Source organism: Heterodontus francisci, chromosome 6 (assembly GCF_036365525.1).
Source record: "Heterodontus francisci isolate sHetFra1 chromosome 6, sHetFra1.hap1, whole genome shotgun sequence".
Lineage (NCBI taxonomy): Eukaryota > Metazoa > Chordata > Chondrichthyes > Heterodontiformes > Heterodontidae > Heterodontus > Heterodontus francisci.
This window is the reverse complement of record NC_090376.1, coordinates 87,019,944-87,037,763: the sequence shown is the minus strand read 5'-3', so window position 1 is coordinate 87,037,763 and position 17,820 is coordinate 87,019,944. Positions and strand designations below refer to the sequence as shown.

The window sequence follows — 17,820 nt, the reverse complement described above, 5'->3', positions numbered from 1 at the left end:
ATGTTGGGTGCCTCTGCGATCCTCTGTGTTTCTTCCAGTTCAACATGGAGAGGCACTGATTCATCAGCCCAGGGAATAGTGGGTAATTGGAAGTTTCCTTGTCCTTGGTTGACTTGATACCGAGAGCTTTCTTCGGGTGTAAAGTGAAGGTTGGGGACTGCCTGGGCAGCTCCCTCCTCATTGTATACCACTATGCTGCCAAGGGGAGGGGATGGCGTAGTGGTATTGTCACTGGACTCGTAACCCAGCGACCTGGGATATTGCTTTGGGGACACAGGTTTGAATCCCACCATGGCAGAAGGTGAAATTTTATTTCTGTTAATGAATTTAATGATGGCTGTGAAACCATTATTGATTGTTGTAAAAACCCATTCCTTTTGGGTAGTAAGTCTGCTGTCTTTACCTGGTCTGGCCTATATGTGACAGATATCCCGCAATGGCCTATCAAATCGCTATACGGTCAATAAGGAACGAAACCGGACGGACCACCCGGCATCAATCCAGGCACCGGAAACGACAATGGCAAACCCAGCCCTGACGCCTCTGCTTGAACCAAATTTGGGAGAGCTGTCCCACAGACTAGGCAAGCAGCAGGTTGACCTAATCATACTCTCAGAATCATACCTTACAGACAATGTCACAGACACCACCATCACCATCCCTCGGCATGCTCTGTCCCACGAGCAGGACAGACCCACCAGATGGGATGGCACAGTGGTATACATTGGGGGAGAAATTACCCTGGGAGTCCTCAACAGTGACTCCAGACCCCATGAAGTCACATGGCATCCGGTCAACCATGGGCAAGGAAACCTCCTGCTGATTACCCCCCCCCCCCAACCCCCCCCACCTCAGCTGATGTATCAATACTCCTCAATGTTGAACACCACTTGCAGGAAGCACTGAGGGTGGCAAGGGCGCAGAATGTACTCTGGGTGGGGGACTTCAACGTCCATCACCAAGAGTGGCTCAGTCGCACCATTACTGACCGAGCTGACCGAGTCCTAAAGGACATAGCCACTAGCCTGGGTCTGCGGCAGGTGGTGAGGGAACCAGCAAGCGGGGAAAAACCTACCTGACCTCGCCCTCACCAATCTGCCTGTCGCAGATGAATCTATCCAAGACAGTATTGGTAGGAGTGATCACCTCACAGTCCTTGTAGAGACAAAGTCCAGTCTTCACATTGAGGATATCCTCCATTATGTTATGTGGCACTACCACCGTGCTCAATGAGAGAGATTTCAAATAGACCTAGCAACTCAAAACTGGGCATCCATGAGGCGCTGAGGACCAGCAGCAGAATTGTACTCCGATCTGTAATCTCATAGCCCGGCATATGCCCCACTCTACCTTTACCATTAAGCCAAGGGATCAACCCTGGTTCAATGAAGAGTGCAGGAGGGCATGCCAGGAGCAGCATCAGGCATACCTCAAAATGAGGTGTCAACCTGGTGAAGCTACACCACAGGACTATCTGCGTGCCAAACAGCGTAAGCAGCATGAGATAGATAGAGGTCAGCAATCCCATAACCAACGGATCAGATCTAAGCTCTGCAGTCCTGCCACATCCAATCCTGAATGGCGGTGCACAATTAAACAACTAACTGGAGGAGGTGGCTCCATAAATATCCCCATCCTCAATGATGGGGCAGCCCAGCACATCAGTGCAAAAGATAAGGCTGAAGCATTTGCAACAATCTTTAGCCAGAAGTGCCGAGTGGATGATTCATCTCGGCCTCCTCTTGAAGTCCACAGCATCACAGATGCCAGTATTCAGCCAATTTGATTCACTCCACTTGATATCAACAAACAACTGAAGGCACTGGATACTGCAAAGGCTATGGCCCCTGACAACATTCCAGCAATAGTACTGAAGACCTGTGCTCCAGAACTGGCCGCGCCCCTAGCCAAGCTGTTCCAGTATAGCTACAACGCTAGCATCTACATGGCAATGTGGAAAATTGCCCAGCTATGTCCTGTGCACAAAAGGCAGGACAAATCCAATCCAAAAAATTACCACTCTATCAGTCTACTCTCAATCATCAATGAAGTGATGGAAGGTGTAACCGACTGTGCCATCAAGCGGCACTTGCTTAGCAATAACCTGCTCAGTGACACTCAGTTCGGATTCCGCCAGGGCCATTCAGCTCCTGTCCTCATTACAGCCTTGGTTCAAACATGGGCAAAACGGCTGAACTCCAAAGGTGAGGTGAGAGTGACTGCCCTTGACATCAAGGCAGCATTTGACCGAGCATTGCATCAAGGAGCCCTAGGAAAATCTGGAGTCACTGGGAATCGGGGAAAACTGTCCGCTGGTTGGAGTTGTACCTAGCGCAAAGGAAGATGATTGTGGTTGTTGGAGGTCAATCATCTCAGCTCTGTCCCAGGACATCACTGCAGGAGTTCCTCAGGGTAGTGTCTGAGGCCTGACCATTTTCAGGTGCTTCATTAATGACCTTCCTTCAATCAGAAGGTCAGAAGTGGGGATGTTTGCTGATGATTGCACAATGTTCAGCACCATTTGCAACTCTTCAGATACTGAAGCAGTCCATGTAGAAATGCAGCAAGACCTGGACAATATCCTGGCTTGGGCTGATAAGTGGCAAGTAACATTCGCGCCACTGAAGTGCCAGGCAATGATCATCTCAAACTAGAGAGAATCTAAGCATCTCCCCTTGACATTCAATGGCATTATGATCGCTGAATCCCCCACTGTCAACATCCTGGGGTTACCATTGACCAGAAACTGAACTGGAGTAGCCATATAAATACCGTGGCTACAAGGGCAGGTCAGAGGTTTGGAATCCTGTGGCGAGTAACTCCCTTCCTGACTCCCCAAAGCCTGTCCACCATCTACAAGGCACAAGTCAGTAGCGTGATGGAATACTGTCCACTTGTCTGGATGGGCGCAGTTCCAACAACACTCGAAGTTCGACACCATCCAGGACAAAGCAGCCCGCTTGATTGGCACCAGTTCCATAAACATCCACTCCCTCCACCACCAATGCACAGTGGCAGCAGTGTGTACCATCTACAAGATGCACTGCATCAAGGCTGTTTTAGACAGCACTTTCCAAACCTGCAACCTCTACCACCTAAAAGGACAAGGGTAGCAGTTTCATGAGAACACCACCACCTGCAAGTTCCCCTCCAAGCCACACACCATCCTAACTTGGAGCTATATTGCTGTTCCTTCACTGTCGCTGGGTCAAAGGCCGGAACTCCCTAACAGCCCTGTGGGTGTACATACCCCACATGGACTGCAGTGATTCAAGAAGGCAGCTCATTACCATCTTCTCATGGGCAATTGGGAATGGGCAATAAACGCTGTCCTAGCCAGCGATGCCCACATTTCATGAATGAATAAAAAAATGACCTCTGGTCTGTCCTACCAGTGGGATGGTGATGGTTGTGTCTGGGACATTGTAAGGTATGATTCCGTGAGTATGACTGTGGGACAGCCCCCAGATGTGAGTAAGGAGGTCTTTGCAGACCAAAAGGGCTGGGTTTGCTGCTATTGTTTCCAGTGCCTAGGTCGACATCGTGTGGTCTGTCATGTTTCATTCCTTTTCTTAGACTTCGTAGTGGTTTGCTACTGAGTGGCTTGCTAGGCCATTTCAGAGGGCATTTAAAAGTCAACCAAATTGCTGTGGTTCTGGAGTCACATGTATGCCAGGCCACATGTAAGGGTGAAAGATGTCGTCCTTCAAGGACATTAGTAAATCAGATGGGTTTTTACAACAATTGATAATGGTCATCAGATTTATTAATTGAATTCAAATTTCACCATCTGCTCTAGTGCGATTCGAACCCATGTTACCAGAGCATTAGCCTGGGACTCTGGATGACCAGTCCAGTGACATTACCACTGTAGCACCGCTACCCTGCTAATTTACTGTCTCTTTACTTATGTGGCTGTATAGGACCAAGAAAAAGAAGAAACTAAAGTTCAGCTTTTATTCTTTTGTAGAGATGATCTTCACTCATAAATTAATATTTCAAAAATGAATTTTCTTTTAAGTCTAGCTCCCTTTTATTTTCTAAGACATGGCTGCCAAAAATTGCCCAAAATCAGATAAGGGAAAACAGTTTGAATCACATGTAATTGAATTGCCGTATTTGGGTCATCTTGGTTGGAATCTTGTGCAACTGCTTTTGTAAGAAATGTTTTCCTCCTGTATAAGCCTGCAGTTAAATTGCACTGCAGGTTGGAGAGCAGCAGCTATAAAATGCAGCCAACTACACTGTTCTCAGGATTGCCTTTTGCACTCTGCCGACTGAGGAGAGCGCTGCATGTCAGACCTCTGATCCTCAGCTGTGAATTTTTAAAAAGAATTTGAGGGCACATGTGGAGTTTATTAGCTGTCTCATCCAAATATTAAGAGGCCCTGCAAGACGTTTGTTGGTGCTTTGGAAGTCCACAGGCTGCCTTTAGCATTTCTGAAACCACATAGTGGGGAGCTCAAATGGTTTGAGATGCCTGTTTAAAAAGAATCTTGAAACACCTTCGTGGAGTCTGTTTTGAACTTAGCGAAGGTACTTTCCTGTCTATGTGTACACAAAACTTGCATCAATATGAAAGTGGCAATATAAATGCACCATTTGTTAAACTATATGTACCTATTTGAAAGGACTTAACTCAAAAACAACATGCACTTACGTAGTGATTATTTTGAAGAAATAATCTGGTCCAATGAGGAGTACAGGAGAGCTTGCCAGTTACAGCACCAGGCATATCTGGTGCAAATCTGGTGAACCTACAGCACAGGACTATATGCATGTGTAACGACCAGGTGAGGAAGAGGTCGAGGGCTCCCCTCTCAGCCTTTTCCTGGTTTGGCCGTAACAGGGTTTATCTTTTAAAACAGTGTTTTTAGCTTCCCCCTCAGTGAGTTCTTGCTCACTGCTGTCTAATTGGTTGATTCCTTTACAATTACAGACAGGTTTTCTCAGATTTAAACAAGAAAGGTGTAAGTTTATTAATCTTAAAACTCCAACTCTGTTAAAACTGCTCAGAATACACGATGCATATGCGATAAACACACACACCGATATCGAGGAGGAGAAAGAAGTAAAGGGGGGAAGGTTTGAAGTAGTAGATGGAATTCAGTTACTGGCTTTGGGCTGGATGTAAAGTCTTTGATTGAAGTTCAATCTTGCAGTTTTTGTTGGGGCCTTGTGCACACTTTTTTGAACTTGTTTTGCTGGTACCAGAAGGCTGCAGGGTCTTCTGTCTTGAGGCTCAAGTTACTTCTGTGGGTCCCTGGAACTTTGCGTGCGAGAGACCATGCTTCTCTTTTGGTCTTCAAAAGCAGTCTGCCCAAAACTTTACTGTGAGCACAATTCATTCAATTCCCAGGTTGGCCAGCAGGTTAGTCATGTGACTAGCTCTTTGTTTGAGACAGCATCGCCTGTAAGGTTTGTTGATTCTTCAAAGCATACCAGACACACGCTGGGGTGCCGGGGGAGGGGAGGGGGTGGTGAAATTCTGGCTCTTACACATTCAATGACTCTCAATGTCTTTTGATCATCGCTATTGACAAAACCCATCTGGCTAATTGAATCAAGGAGTACTTCCATTGTCTCTCTATGTAACTGTCTCTCAGAATGTAAATGTGCAGCCGTGTTTTCAGCCACTATGCTGGGGTCTTATTTTCAATGTCCAGTAAGCGCTCATATAGTGTTCCATATGATGAAATTAATATGTTTCCATTTAACAGGTGTGGTTTCCATCACACATGCTAAAAAGCAGAAGCAGCATGCAATAGACAGAGCTAAGCGATCCCACCACCAATGAATCAAATCAAAGCTCTGCAATCCTGTCACATCCAGTCATGAATGGTGGTGAACAATTAAAAAAAACTAAGCAGAGAAGGAGGCTCCAAGAACAACCCCATCCTCCTTGATGGTGGAGCCCCGCACATCAGTGCAAAAGACAAGGCTGAAGCATTGGCAACCATCTTCAGCCAGAAATTCTGAGTGGATGATCCATCTTGGCCTCATCCTGATTTCCCCATTGTCATAGATGCTGGTCTTCAGCCAATTTGATTCACCCCATGACATCAAGATACGGCCAAAGGCACTGGATGCAACAAAGGCTATGGGCCCTGATAACATCTGGCTGCAGCACTGAGCACTTGTGCTCCAGAACTAGCCGCATCCTTAACTGAGCTGTTCCAGTACTGCTAGATCACTAGCATTTAGGTGACAATGTGGAATATTACCCAGGTATGTGCTGTCCTCAAGAAGCAGGACAAATCCAATCTGGTTGTCATGCAGGCCCCCACCTGCCAAGAATGAGGCACACGTTATTTTGCCACATGAACATTAAAACTTAAAATTGCTGCTGGGAAGGAAAGAGGGCCTATCACAAGGAATTACCAGGCATCTCGCCGGAAAGACCCTTTTTGCCTACTAGCAGACCGTGTTGGAACAAAGGAACCAGTCCTTGCTTCCCCAATACACAGAAGACCTGGTCAGACCAGTTTAGTCACATGACTGACTGGCGGTTGGAGTTTTTTGAATTTGAACTTGCCACAGAGTTTAAAATTCAGAAAGCTGTTTGCTCCTGGATTGAAAAGACCTCTCTCCTGTCTTCTCCCATCTCTTTCACACGGAACTGACGACCCATTGAATACACATGAACCCCAAGAGAGAAAAGTCTCCTACAGTGAACAAGGTTTAAGAAGAATACTGGGCCCCAATGAAAAGCAAAAGGACTACATTAAGCTCGAAGCACAGTAACAAGAAATTCTTCTGATATTGCCTCAAACCTTTTTTTCTTCTTCTCTTTACTGTCTCTATTTGCATGTGCGTATCATGTATGCATACTAGCGTGGGGCGCGGCGTGTATCTGTAGGTGTTAACCGAATTAGAGTTTACGTTTAGTTTCAATAAATTTTACTTTTCTTCTTTAAACCTAAGAAGGCCTGTTTGTGCTCATTTCTTTGCCTGAAATTTTGCAAAGCGGTAAACAAGGATTCACCAAGGGGGAGCTCTTAACATGGTGTGTTTAAAAATTAAATCCTGTTATAATAAGACCAGGTGAAGGCTGAAAGAGACCCCTCGACACCTTTCTCACCTGGTCGTAACACTGGTCAATTACCGCCCCACCTGTCTACCTAATCATCAACAAAGTGATGGAAGGTGTAGTTGACAGTGCTATCAAATGGCACCTACTCAGCAATAACCTGCTAACTGATGCTCAGTTTGCATTCTGCCAGGGCCACATGGCTCCTGACTTCATTACAGCCTTGGTCCAAACATGGGCAAATGAGCTGAACTTACCAGGTGAGGTGAGAGCCCTGGACATCAAGGCAGTATTTGACCGAGTGAGTATGGCAGCAAGGAGCCCGATCAAAATTGAAGTCAATGGGAATTGAGGGGAAAACGCTCCACTGGTTGGAGTCATACCTAGCACAAAGGAAGATGGTTCTGGTTATTGGAGGCCAATCATCTCTATCCCAGGACATAGCTGCACGAGTTACTCAGGGTAGTGTCCCAGATCAATAACCTTCCCTCCAACAAAGGTCAGAAGTGGGGATGTTCCCTGATTGCACAGTGTTCTGCACCATTTGTAACTCAGAAAATGAAATGGTCCATGCCAGCATGCAGTAAGACTTGTACAACATCCAGGCTTGGGCTGATGAGTGGCAAGTAACATTTATGCCACAATGCCAGGTAATGACCACCTCCAACATGAGAGAATCTAACCATTAGCATATGGCATTAGCATAATTGAATCTCTCAACATCCTGCGGGGTGGGGGGGGAGGGGGCGGTTACCATTGACCAGAAACTTAACTGGACCAGCCACATAAATGCTGTGGCAACTGGAGCAGGTCAGAGGCTGGGAACTTTGCAGTGAGTAACTCCCCACCTGACTCCCAAAGCCTGTCCACCATCTACAAGGCACAAGTCAGGAGTGTGATGGAATACTCTCCACTGGCCTGAATGAGTGCAGCTCCAACAACACTCGAGACGCTTGACACCATCCAAGAAAAAGCAGTCCGCTTGATCATCACCCCATCCATCACTTTCAACATTCATTCCTTCCACCATTGGTGAAATGTGTGCTATCTACAAGATGCACTGTAGCAACTCACGAAGCCGCCTTTGACATCACCTCAAAAATCTGCAACCTCTGCCACTAGAAGGACAAGGGCAGCAGATGCCTGCAAGTTCCCCTCCAAACCACACATGATCTTGACTTGGAACTATATTGCTGTTCCTTCACTGTCATTCCTAACAGCACTGTGGGTGTACCTACACCACAGGGTCTGTCCTGGTTCAAGAAGGCAGCTCACTACCACCTCCTTGAGGGCAAGATGGGTAACAAATGCTGGCCTGTAGAGCGATGTTCACATCCAATGAATGTTTAAAAAACTGATACTTGTGTGCAAGATACTGTAACTACAGACGAGAAGCAAATGCTCCATTAAATGTGAATATCCAAAAGTTTCTTTCCCAGTTGGGCGCCTCAATCTTTGTCTTCATGACAGCGGTTTAGTACTCTGCCTCATCATTGAATGCCATAAAGTTGTATTTGTGTGGTATAGACAAATTTTCTGTGGCAAGTCTTGTAATTTTGAGTTTAAGTATCTTTTTAACGACTAAGTGTTAATTACTGTCAACCAACCTGTGGCACTGAAGATTACCAATTGAAAGTGTAGAATCTCATTCTTTGGCGTTAATTGGCGATTTTAAAAAATGGCACATGGAACATTTCAAACTTTTTCTTTTCTGTCAATCCAATGTCCCCCTGCCCCTTGCTTGCTCTACCTGATTTGACATTGAATTAATTCACTCTAATTTACATTTCCTTCTTGGTCCTTGTACAGTTTATTGTGCAATCTTGCAATCTGGTTAAGGAGATGCACATGATGCCTCAAGCCCGACGCTTGCCCAGTTTACTCATTCAAAGCTGCCCTATTTTCCTCACTGCGAAGCTATCCGCTCACACTTTCAGCAACTGTCTGAAACTAAGTGTGCAAGGGAAAACCTGACTATTGGTGAATGCCATTGGATGCCCTGCCGTGGAAAAATCTGGGCTGTTATGTTTTACTTTATTTGTGCGTGCGCTCATGCATGCATACCTCACATCATAACATTAAAAAGGCCCCGTTTTAAGTGCCTGACAGAGAAAGCGCTGTTTTTCTCTTTGACTGGATTTTGCTTGAAGTTTATTGTGGAGGATTTAAGTATTGTACTCAAGTGAGCAATAATTTATCCACATGTCCTAACATTCTGCATTTTGCTTGGTAAAAAGTTTGACTAAGTTGATCATACCTCCAGGCTGGGCACAATTTTAATAAGTACAGCTGGATAAGCAGGTGAGAGATACTTAAACAGGTGGATGCTAGATGAAGAAATTAAATAGTTCTAAAACCCTAGAGGAGAAATGAGATTAACCAGAATCAAAGTCTCTGTGAAGCTAACCAAAAAAACATATTGATTGCATTTGAAAGTGCAGAGCAATCTTAGTGCAGTGTATGCAGTATTAGTTGTAATTGACTCAAAACCTATAGTGCTTCCAAGCGCATAAAAATGCATTAGAACTTCAGAAAAGTTGTTTGATACTGCATGTGTATATAAATGTACTTTTGAGATACGTTGTAGAATGGGTCGCAAGACTACATAAATCATGAATGCAAAAGGATGAAATGAGGAAAGTGTAGTTTTCCTTGATGCAGCCCTTTTTGAATGAGCTTGTTAATTTCAGGCCAATTTTATAAACTCCATCAACAAATAACTTAGTCGGTACCTCGGCTGATTTTTTTGAAATAGATTGTCAGTAAACTTAAGTAACATTTATGAACAAAAATGTAATCATGTAAGAGGAGCTAGCGTATATTGACTAAATTAAATGTCGTCTTTCAAAAAAAAAATTGGCAACAAATCCTGCAGCTTTGGATCTGAATTTTTTACTTGAACTACATGAAAAGAAGCCTTTTTTTTTGGAGGAAAAGGAAGGGAAGAGCTCATGATTAAATGGAAGACGCAATCCATTCTTTAGTTCTCCAGATATAAGCTTAGAATACAGGGGAATAGAAGTCATGCTGCAGCTGTACAAAGTTCTGGTTAGACCACACCTGGAGTACTGTGCGCAGTACTGGGCACCACACCTTAGGAAGGGAATATTGGCCTTGGTGGAAGTGCAGTGTAGATTTATCAGTTTGACACCTGAACTTCAAGGGTTAAGCAACGAAGAGAGATTAACCAAACTAGGGTTGTGTTCTCTGAAATTTAGAAGGTTAAGGGGTGATTGGATCAAAGTTTAAGATATTGGCTGGAATTTTACCAGACCACTTACAGCGAGTTTGCAGACTGAGACGGGGGCGGTGGGGGCTGTAAAATGGAAGCGGACTGTGTTTGACCAGAAGTCTTGACGTCGCTTCTGGATTTTACCAGTGGCAGGAATCATGGAGGATCTGACATCAGAGCAGCGGGACACCAATTAAGGTACTTGAAAGGCCAATTAACTCCAGCTTTATGCTGCATTTCTGATTTTATGAATGGTGCACGGGGATCATGGGGCTTCGGAGCCCCACCTGGTGTAATGACGCAGTAGGGAAGGGGAGGGTAATTGCTGGCTCTCAAGAAGGTGCCAGGATTGTGGTGTCTTGTGGCCAGAGTCATACAGGTAGTGGCACTTGTTCCAAGGAGAGGACTTGGGCAAAGTTTTGATAGGGCGTGGGGTGGGTGCCCATTTGGTAGAAAACCTAGTAATCGAAGAGAGGACACCTGCCATGGGCTTTTTCCACCCAGGCCTCGTGGCCCCTGTTAAGGAGGGGCAGCTTTGAGGGAGGAAGGTCCAGGCACCCGGCGGGGACACATCAGCAACTTCAGCATGAGGGCCAGTGTTGGGATGGATGTGCCAGAGGAGGGCACAGAAGGGCGTGTCAACAGGCGTGTGCATGTAGAAAAGGCTATCCCCAGGAGAGAGTCTACTGCGCAAGGGAAAGTGCAACCAATGCAGATGCAAGCATCAGCAACATGAGGAAAAATTTCTTTACACAGCGAGTGGTTAGGATCTGGAATGCACTGCTGGAGAGTATAATGGAGGCAGATTCAACTGACCTTCAAAAGAGAACTGTATAATTGTCTGAAGAGAAAAAAACTTGCCGAGCTATGGGGAAAAGGTGAGAGAACGGGACTAGGTGAGTTGCTCTTATAGAGAGCCAGCACAGCCACAATGGGCCAAATGGCTGCCTCTTGTGCTGTAACCATTCTATGAGCGATTGCATTCTACCAACTCTGTTGGTTCCATTTCATGTGAAGTGCTGCATAACTTGATATTGGTTAACAATTTAGTTTCAACTGTGTTAGTGGCTTTTTCAGTCTTTCATGACTCATTTGAATTTGTGTCATTTTGTAGAGATCTCCTTTTGTGCAAGATCTTTGAAAACTGCACAGACCTAAGCTTTTGCTGGTTCCCATTTTGAGTCTAAACTGAGTTCTTTGTAAGGGGGAAAAAAACAAAAATCAAGTGCTGGAAAACACTGCAGATTCTTTTTCAAAGCCATTTTGAAGATGTTTCTGCACCCATATCATTAGCTTGTCTATTTTCACCATAGAGGATTCCTGACTTGCTGATTGTGTCCGGCATTTTCTGTCTTCAGAAGTTAATTTCCACAACAGTAGGAACCTTCTCTGAGCATGTGTTTCAGTTTCATATGATCGACGAGAATGAGTTCATTTTGACTTGCAGTTAATGAGCGGCAGGTTTAGCATTCTCATATGGATGTCCTGAGTATTCAAGTTTCTTTTGGGCCAGGAAATTAACACCTTAGCTATCCAGATTGCCTTGAAGGATGGGTGTGTAGACTTCAACGAAGCAGAGACTCAGGCAGTTTGATTCAGGTTTATAACATAATGAAAGGTAATGCAACTCTTCAGTTGTCTGGATGGGTGCAGCTCCAACAACACTCTAGAAGCTCGACACCATCCAGAACAAAGCAGCCCACTTGATTGGCATCCCATCCACCACCTTCAACATTCACTCTCTCCACCACCGACGCACACGGTACCATCAACAAGATGCACTGTAGCAACTCACCAAGGATCCTTAGACAGCACCTTCCAAATCTGCGACCTTTACCATCTAGAATGACAAGGGCAGAAGATGCATGGGAACACCACCACCTGCCAGTTCCCTCCAAGCCGCACACTATCCTGACTTGGAACTATATTACTGTTCCTTCACTGTCGTTGGGTCAAAATCCTGGAACTCCCTTCTTAACAGCACTGTTGTTGTACCTACACCCCAAGGACTGCAGCGGTTCAAGAAGGCAGCTCACCACCACCTTCTCTAGGGCAATTGGGGATGGGCAATAAATACTGGCCTAGCCAGCGATGCCCACATCCCCCGAATGAATAAAAAAATGAAATCGTGCTTTATGTGGACAGATAATTTCAATTGAATAAGTTAGGTAGAACTATGACTTATTCTTACAAGTTCTGGCTGAACTAGGCTGACTGTTGGGTGGCCCTTTTCCCAGAGAATATTAAACCTATGAAATAGATTGCTGGCACATGTGTTGGATGCTGATTCTCTGTATACTTTAAGATGGAGCTGGACCTGTTTCCGAGATCTTCTTGTAGCAGAGATACTTTGTAATGTAAGTGAGGGTGAGTGTGGTCTTCTGAACTAGTTTTGATTGCTTAAAAGGGTCAGAAGAATTTTCCACATTTTCCCCCCCCCCCTCCCTCCCAAATTGGCCTAAGATTTTATCTTTCTTTGTCTCCCAGGAGAGTACATGGCTCCTAGTGGGTAAGGACTGTGTATTGTGATGCCTAAGGCATCATGACTGTATAGAACAAGCCGGAAGGACCAATGTGTTTACTGTTCTTTTGTGTGTTTGAATTTCATTGCTTTCTGTGCTGCTGCACAAGTTAGAACTCGAATGTAGTTTCCATTATGTGGATGCTGTCAAAGCAATAAGTAACTTTTAGTACAGTGCAATTCAGACAGCCTCTGCAGTTATTTATTTTCAAGCTCAGCTGGTGACTAGACAGTGGTTAGCTAATACGTCATGAAAGACTAAAATAGCCAAAAATTAGTTATGACAACTGATGTGCCTTCTATGCAAGGGCCCCGTTTAAGTTTGTCCTACTTTGGAATGCTTTTGTAGCTGACAAGGCTGTGGACCAAGTGCTGGAAAATGGGATTAGGCTTGATAGCTCTTTCTCGCCTGGCACAGACATGATGGGCAAAATGGTCTCCTGTTGTAAATTTTCTATGTTTCTATTACTGTCCCAGGGATGTACTTGATTGCCAATGATTGCGCTGCTGAAGTTCGCAAATTCAGTATAGACAATGGTGGGGAGGTGCCAAATGGAGTGAAGCTGGGTAATCTTTCCAGTGAAGGAATTGCAAATCAGATTTGTGAAACTTGAGAAACTCCTATTCAGTTTGAGTGACATTGCTGAAAGCTTACCTGCATTTGACTGGGAGAATATTCAAAAAAGGGAAGTAAAGAAGATATCTGGAAAGAAAGTGTTGCACCCAACTTTGGGGGGAGAAACAGGAGCTTTCATACTTGCGGCTCCCTTTTATGCATAATAATCTCATATACACAGGTGGATATAATTGGCTTGAATGTGCTCCATAAACCACTACACTCCCTGAGCTACTACTTATAGTCATTCATGTATTAACCAATTTATTTAGTAGTCTATATGCATATTTGTGCTGATGGATTTGTTTAATCCTGAAACATTTTTTAAACAATGCTTTATCCCCGCAGGTAGTGGAAGGTTTTCTGAGGAATCATACAAGTTACAGTGACCTTAACAGTACCAGAAATCCACCTGACGAGTGGAACGTTGATTCACGGATATACATGCTCAGCTTGCTTCCTTTTTTGATCTGCTTTGTATTTATTCGTCATCTAAAGTACCTTACAGTATTCTCTTTCTTGGCAAATCTCGCGATGGCTGCCAGTCTCATTATCATCTATCAGTATGTTATGAGGGTAAGTTCATCTTGCAGCAGGAAAAAATGCACACAAACAAGTGATTAGATAAAATTTTGTCCCTCATATATTAAGTATTCAAGTTATGTAATATTATAACTATCATAGTCACTAATAAAATACTGCTGATTATGGTTCTCAAATAGATTATGCAAACCTGCCTGCAACATTCTTGCCAGATTTTATGGTGCACGTGGCTGCTCCTTCAAGAACACGGGATCAGGAGTAGGCCATTCAGTCCTCAAGTCTCCTTTTGCTATTCAGTTAGATGATGGCTGATCTGTATCTTAACTCCATTTACCCTCCTTTGTCCCATATCCCTTACCTAACGAATATCTACCAATTTCCATTTCGAAATTTTCAATTGATTGAGGCTCAACTGTTTTGGGGCGGAAGAGATTTTCACTACTCTTCATGTGTAGAAGTGCTTTCTGACATCATCTGATTTTAAGATTATGCTCCTTGTTCTGGACTCCCCCACTAAAATAGTTCATCTCCATGCACCCTTTTAATCATTTTAATCAGTTTAAAAACACATCAATTAGATCACCCTTTATATTCAAGGGAATACAAACCCAGTCTATGTAACCTGTCCTCATAATTAAACCCTTTTAAGCCCTGGTATCATTCTAGTGAGTCTTCTCTATACTCCCTCCAAGTCCAAATAACTTTCCTGAGGTATAGTCCTCAGAACTGAACACTGTTCCATATAGTTCTGAAAAGGTACAGAGTTCATTTGCACCCTGTTTGAGGAACAGCCAATTTCATTCAGAATGGTAGATGAAGTGTAATTTTGCCACAATGTAGAAAAATTAAAATTGGCTTGATAGAAACATTGAAAATGGTCCATTCTCTGTTAAAGTTATCCTTGCCCTCCACTGCAATTGCATGTTTTAAATTGAGAAAAGTTGTCTGAAATGCAAAGTATTTTAAACAGCTAAAGGTATGATTGTTTACCTGTTGCCTGATTTTGCCAGTCCAAGCATAAGATAGTCAAGATCACGTGAAAGGGCCGAAGCTAAAAATAAATGATGTGCAGTCTCTCTGCCTCCTTACTCCCTGTTTCTGCACATGCCCTGTCCCCCTCATTATAGAGTCACTCAGAGCGTGCAAACACCATTTCAGACCCACCACAAATGCATATAGCTTAAACTGTAAAACTGCATTTTGTTGATTAACATGAAAATTTTGGTATTTACATCAATTTATCCTGACCAGTGAAATTTCCAGTAGGACATAGCTCCTTCATTGAGATCACCTCATGGAGGTAGCTTGTTGCTGGACTGGGACTGTTTAGTTTCGTTATGATAGCTGCATCCTGCACAACATCCAAGAAATCAGGGCGCCTACAGGTAATTGGGATCCCAGTTTCTCGGTCCTGAAGCTGATAGATTTATCAAATAAAGCAGAAACGCAGTATGCAGCTGTGCATGTCCAGATACATTATGTCTCTACATATCTGCATTAACTTTCTGAATTTGAGAGGATAATTGAAATGCTGATAATTTCTAGACAGTAGAATCCTTCCTTCATTTGATACTAAGTTGTACAGGGCATAAGGTTTGAAGGTTGATTCCTGTTATTTGTTAAACTATCTGTTTTCAACTAACACAGCAGTGGGTCCACTTTATTGACCTCTGTGTTTTAGGGTTAAGGCAGAACCAACTAGGGGTTTGATTCCTCATCAGTGTTCCGTGATCCTGTTGCGAAATATATATGTGAGAATGTCAGATAAGGGCAACATCAGGGTTAACTGCTTCACCCTGTGATTGAACTACTTTTTACTTATCGATATGGTTCATGCCAAAATGCTTCCTTAATATATCAAGGGTAGTAGGTATGAAAAAGCAACAGGAGAATTAGGATATCATATTAGTCGTATTGCAACTGTCCTTCATTTAAAAAAACAAATTTTAAAAACGGCAGTAAGAAATGTTTTTCGCTCTTTCCTCCGTTTGAAATGCAGATGCAAAGTAATTTCAATATGATTTGCGTAACCCGTTGAGCGATTAAGAGAAGTCTCGCTGGCTTTCATCTTCATTTGCTTGCTCATCCAAATTTCATTTTTTTTGCTTGGTTTTATGTCTCACTCCCTTGCTTTGTTCTCTTTATAAGATGCATGACATTATAGCAGTCTAGCAGTTCCCATTGAGATACTGGAATTGTTTCTGTAATAATGCCTTCGATTCACAACTTGCTTAGTGGCTTTTATACTGCACCAAACACACACTCCCCTGCTGGATTTTTTTTTGGCCTATTTGGAGTGGGCTTTGCTTGGAGGTGAACACTTTTGTTCATGTCTCCTAGTGTGCTAAACTTCCCATTATTTGTTTCTTGGAATCAGTATTGTTCAGTACACATGCTCATATATTTGTTTCCATTTGCACTGTTTGAACAATTGACAGATTGCCTATTGGCCTCAGGTGTCCAGCATTCTCAGATCGAGCATAACTGATTACATGCACCTTCGAGCAAACCCTACTTGTACTGATCAGGGTGGCATTATTTGCTGCCTGTGTTTAAGTGCTTGCTAAGTCAGCTTGTTCAGTTAGCATTTTGTTACTGTTTCATAAATGTACTTTGTTTTCCCTGATGAATGACTTTTCTGATCCTGTCCTACATTCAATCGACTACCACAGTTCATTCATGAATGGCACCCAATTTTTCCGCTTTCTTCAGCATGGCGGTAAAAATGTATGACCTGATACTGCATTTTGTCAGCCATACTCATTTGGTCCCTCCCTCTCTTTCTCTGACTGTTGCTGCTTCTGAACTTTGGGCAGTTTCAGGTTTTCCGGCGGGCTTTAAAAAAAAATCAGAACCCGCCAGAAACACCGTATCTGCCCGAAGTTCCGAAGGGCTGTTCCCTTTCTCAGCACTTGTCAGCTGTGAAATTGACTTGTGATTTTTTTAAATAGCGGTCTGAAGAAGCCAATGGGATATTTCTCATCCCTGAACTTACAAATCGCGGACCCCAAAAACTTTTTACCACGGGTGCTGGTGTCCATGTGCAGACACGTTGCCTACTCCTTCCACCACCCCTTCTATCACCACCACCATTTACTCCATGCTGGAGCATGAGGGTGATAAGGTTTAATTTAAAGTTCTCTGTGAAATGCATGCGCTGAACCAGTGTACCACTGAGTGAATCATGCTTCCAACCATGTAAGCTAGGTATTTTACTTGCGCTTTTACTTTTAACAAAACAAGAACACACGCCACATGCTTGTAAATTCAACATAATTAATATAAATGCCAGTATAACCACCAGAATAGAACAATGTGACGGTAATCAGCATCTCTCAAAGTTTCAAAACAGGGAGCCATTGGTTTTATCAGGCTTGCTGGGTAGTTTTCTTTGAGCAGTTCTGAACTATAGTGGGAGTGAAAATGGTTTATGGCAGTTAGCACAGAATGGGTTTGGTGAATCTATTGCCACTTACACTGTGCCCAATTTTCTTTTCCATTTGAAAATAAAATCAGGTCTGGTGTAAAATTGGCTGCCAATTTTCTAAACCCATTTGGTGCGACTACTGTAAAACACATTTTTCCCCTATACATCTGAGCTTTGAACAGTAAGAATTTCCCTTTGTTGGTATCGCTGTGATTTATCAAGATATGATTTTGTGTGTTTTTTACACTTTATATTAATGGGTGTATATTTTGAATATTTTCCAGTTCTGACCTTAAGCCAAATTTATTCTTGCAACATCTTATACTGTGGGTCTTTCTTGCTATCATCCAGGTTCCTCTGTATTTTGGGGTTAAAAGCTCCTCATATTCCCCTCTTTTCCTTTGTCATGCTAGGCCCCCACCTGCCAAGATTGAGGCACATTAATTTTGTC

At 43.5% G+C, this 17,820-nt stretch overlaps 1 protein-coding gene across 4 annotated transcripts in view; it reads left to right on the top strand.

Annotated features, from left to right (window-relative positions):
* Nucleotides 1-17,820, top strand: part of LOC137371420 (neutral amino acid uniporter 4-like) — a 452,533-nt gene that overhangs the window by 46,008 nt on the left and 388,705 nt on the right. For 3 of the 4 annotated variants that reach the window (XM_068033990.1, XM_068033993.1, XM_068033992.1), the window contains exon 8: nt 13,748-13,975. The exons of the other annotated variant lie outside the window; for it this stretch is intronic. In XM_068033990.1, the coding sequence (XP_067890091.1) occupies nt 13,748-13,975 (228 nt within the window). The remainder of the gene's footprint in view (nt 1-13,747; nt 13,976-17,820) is intronic. 4 annotated transcript variants of the gene reach the window in all.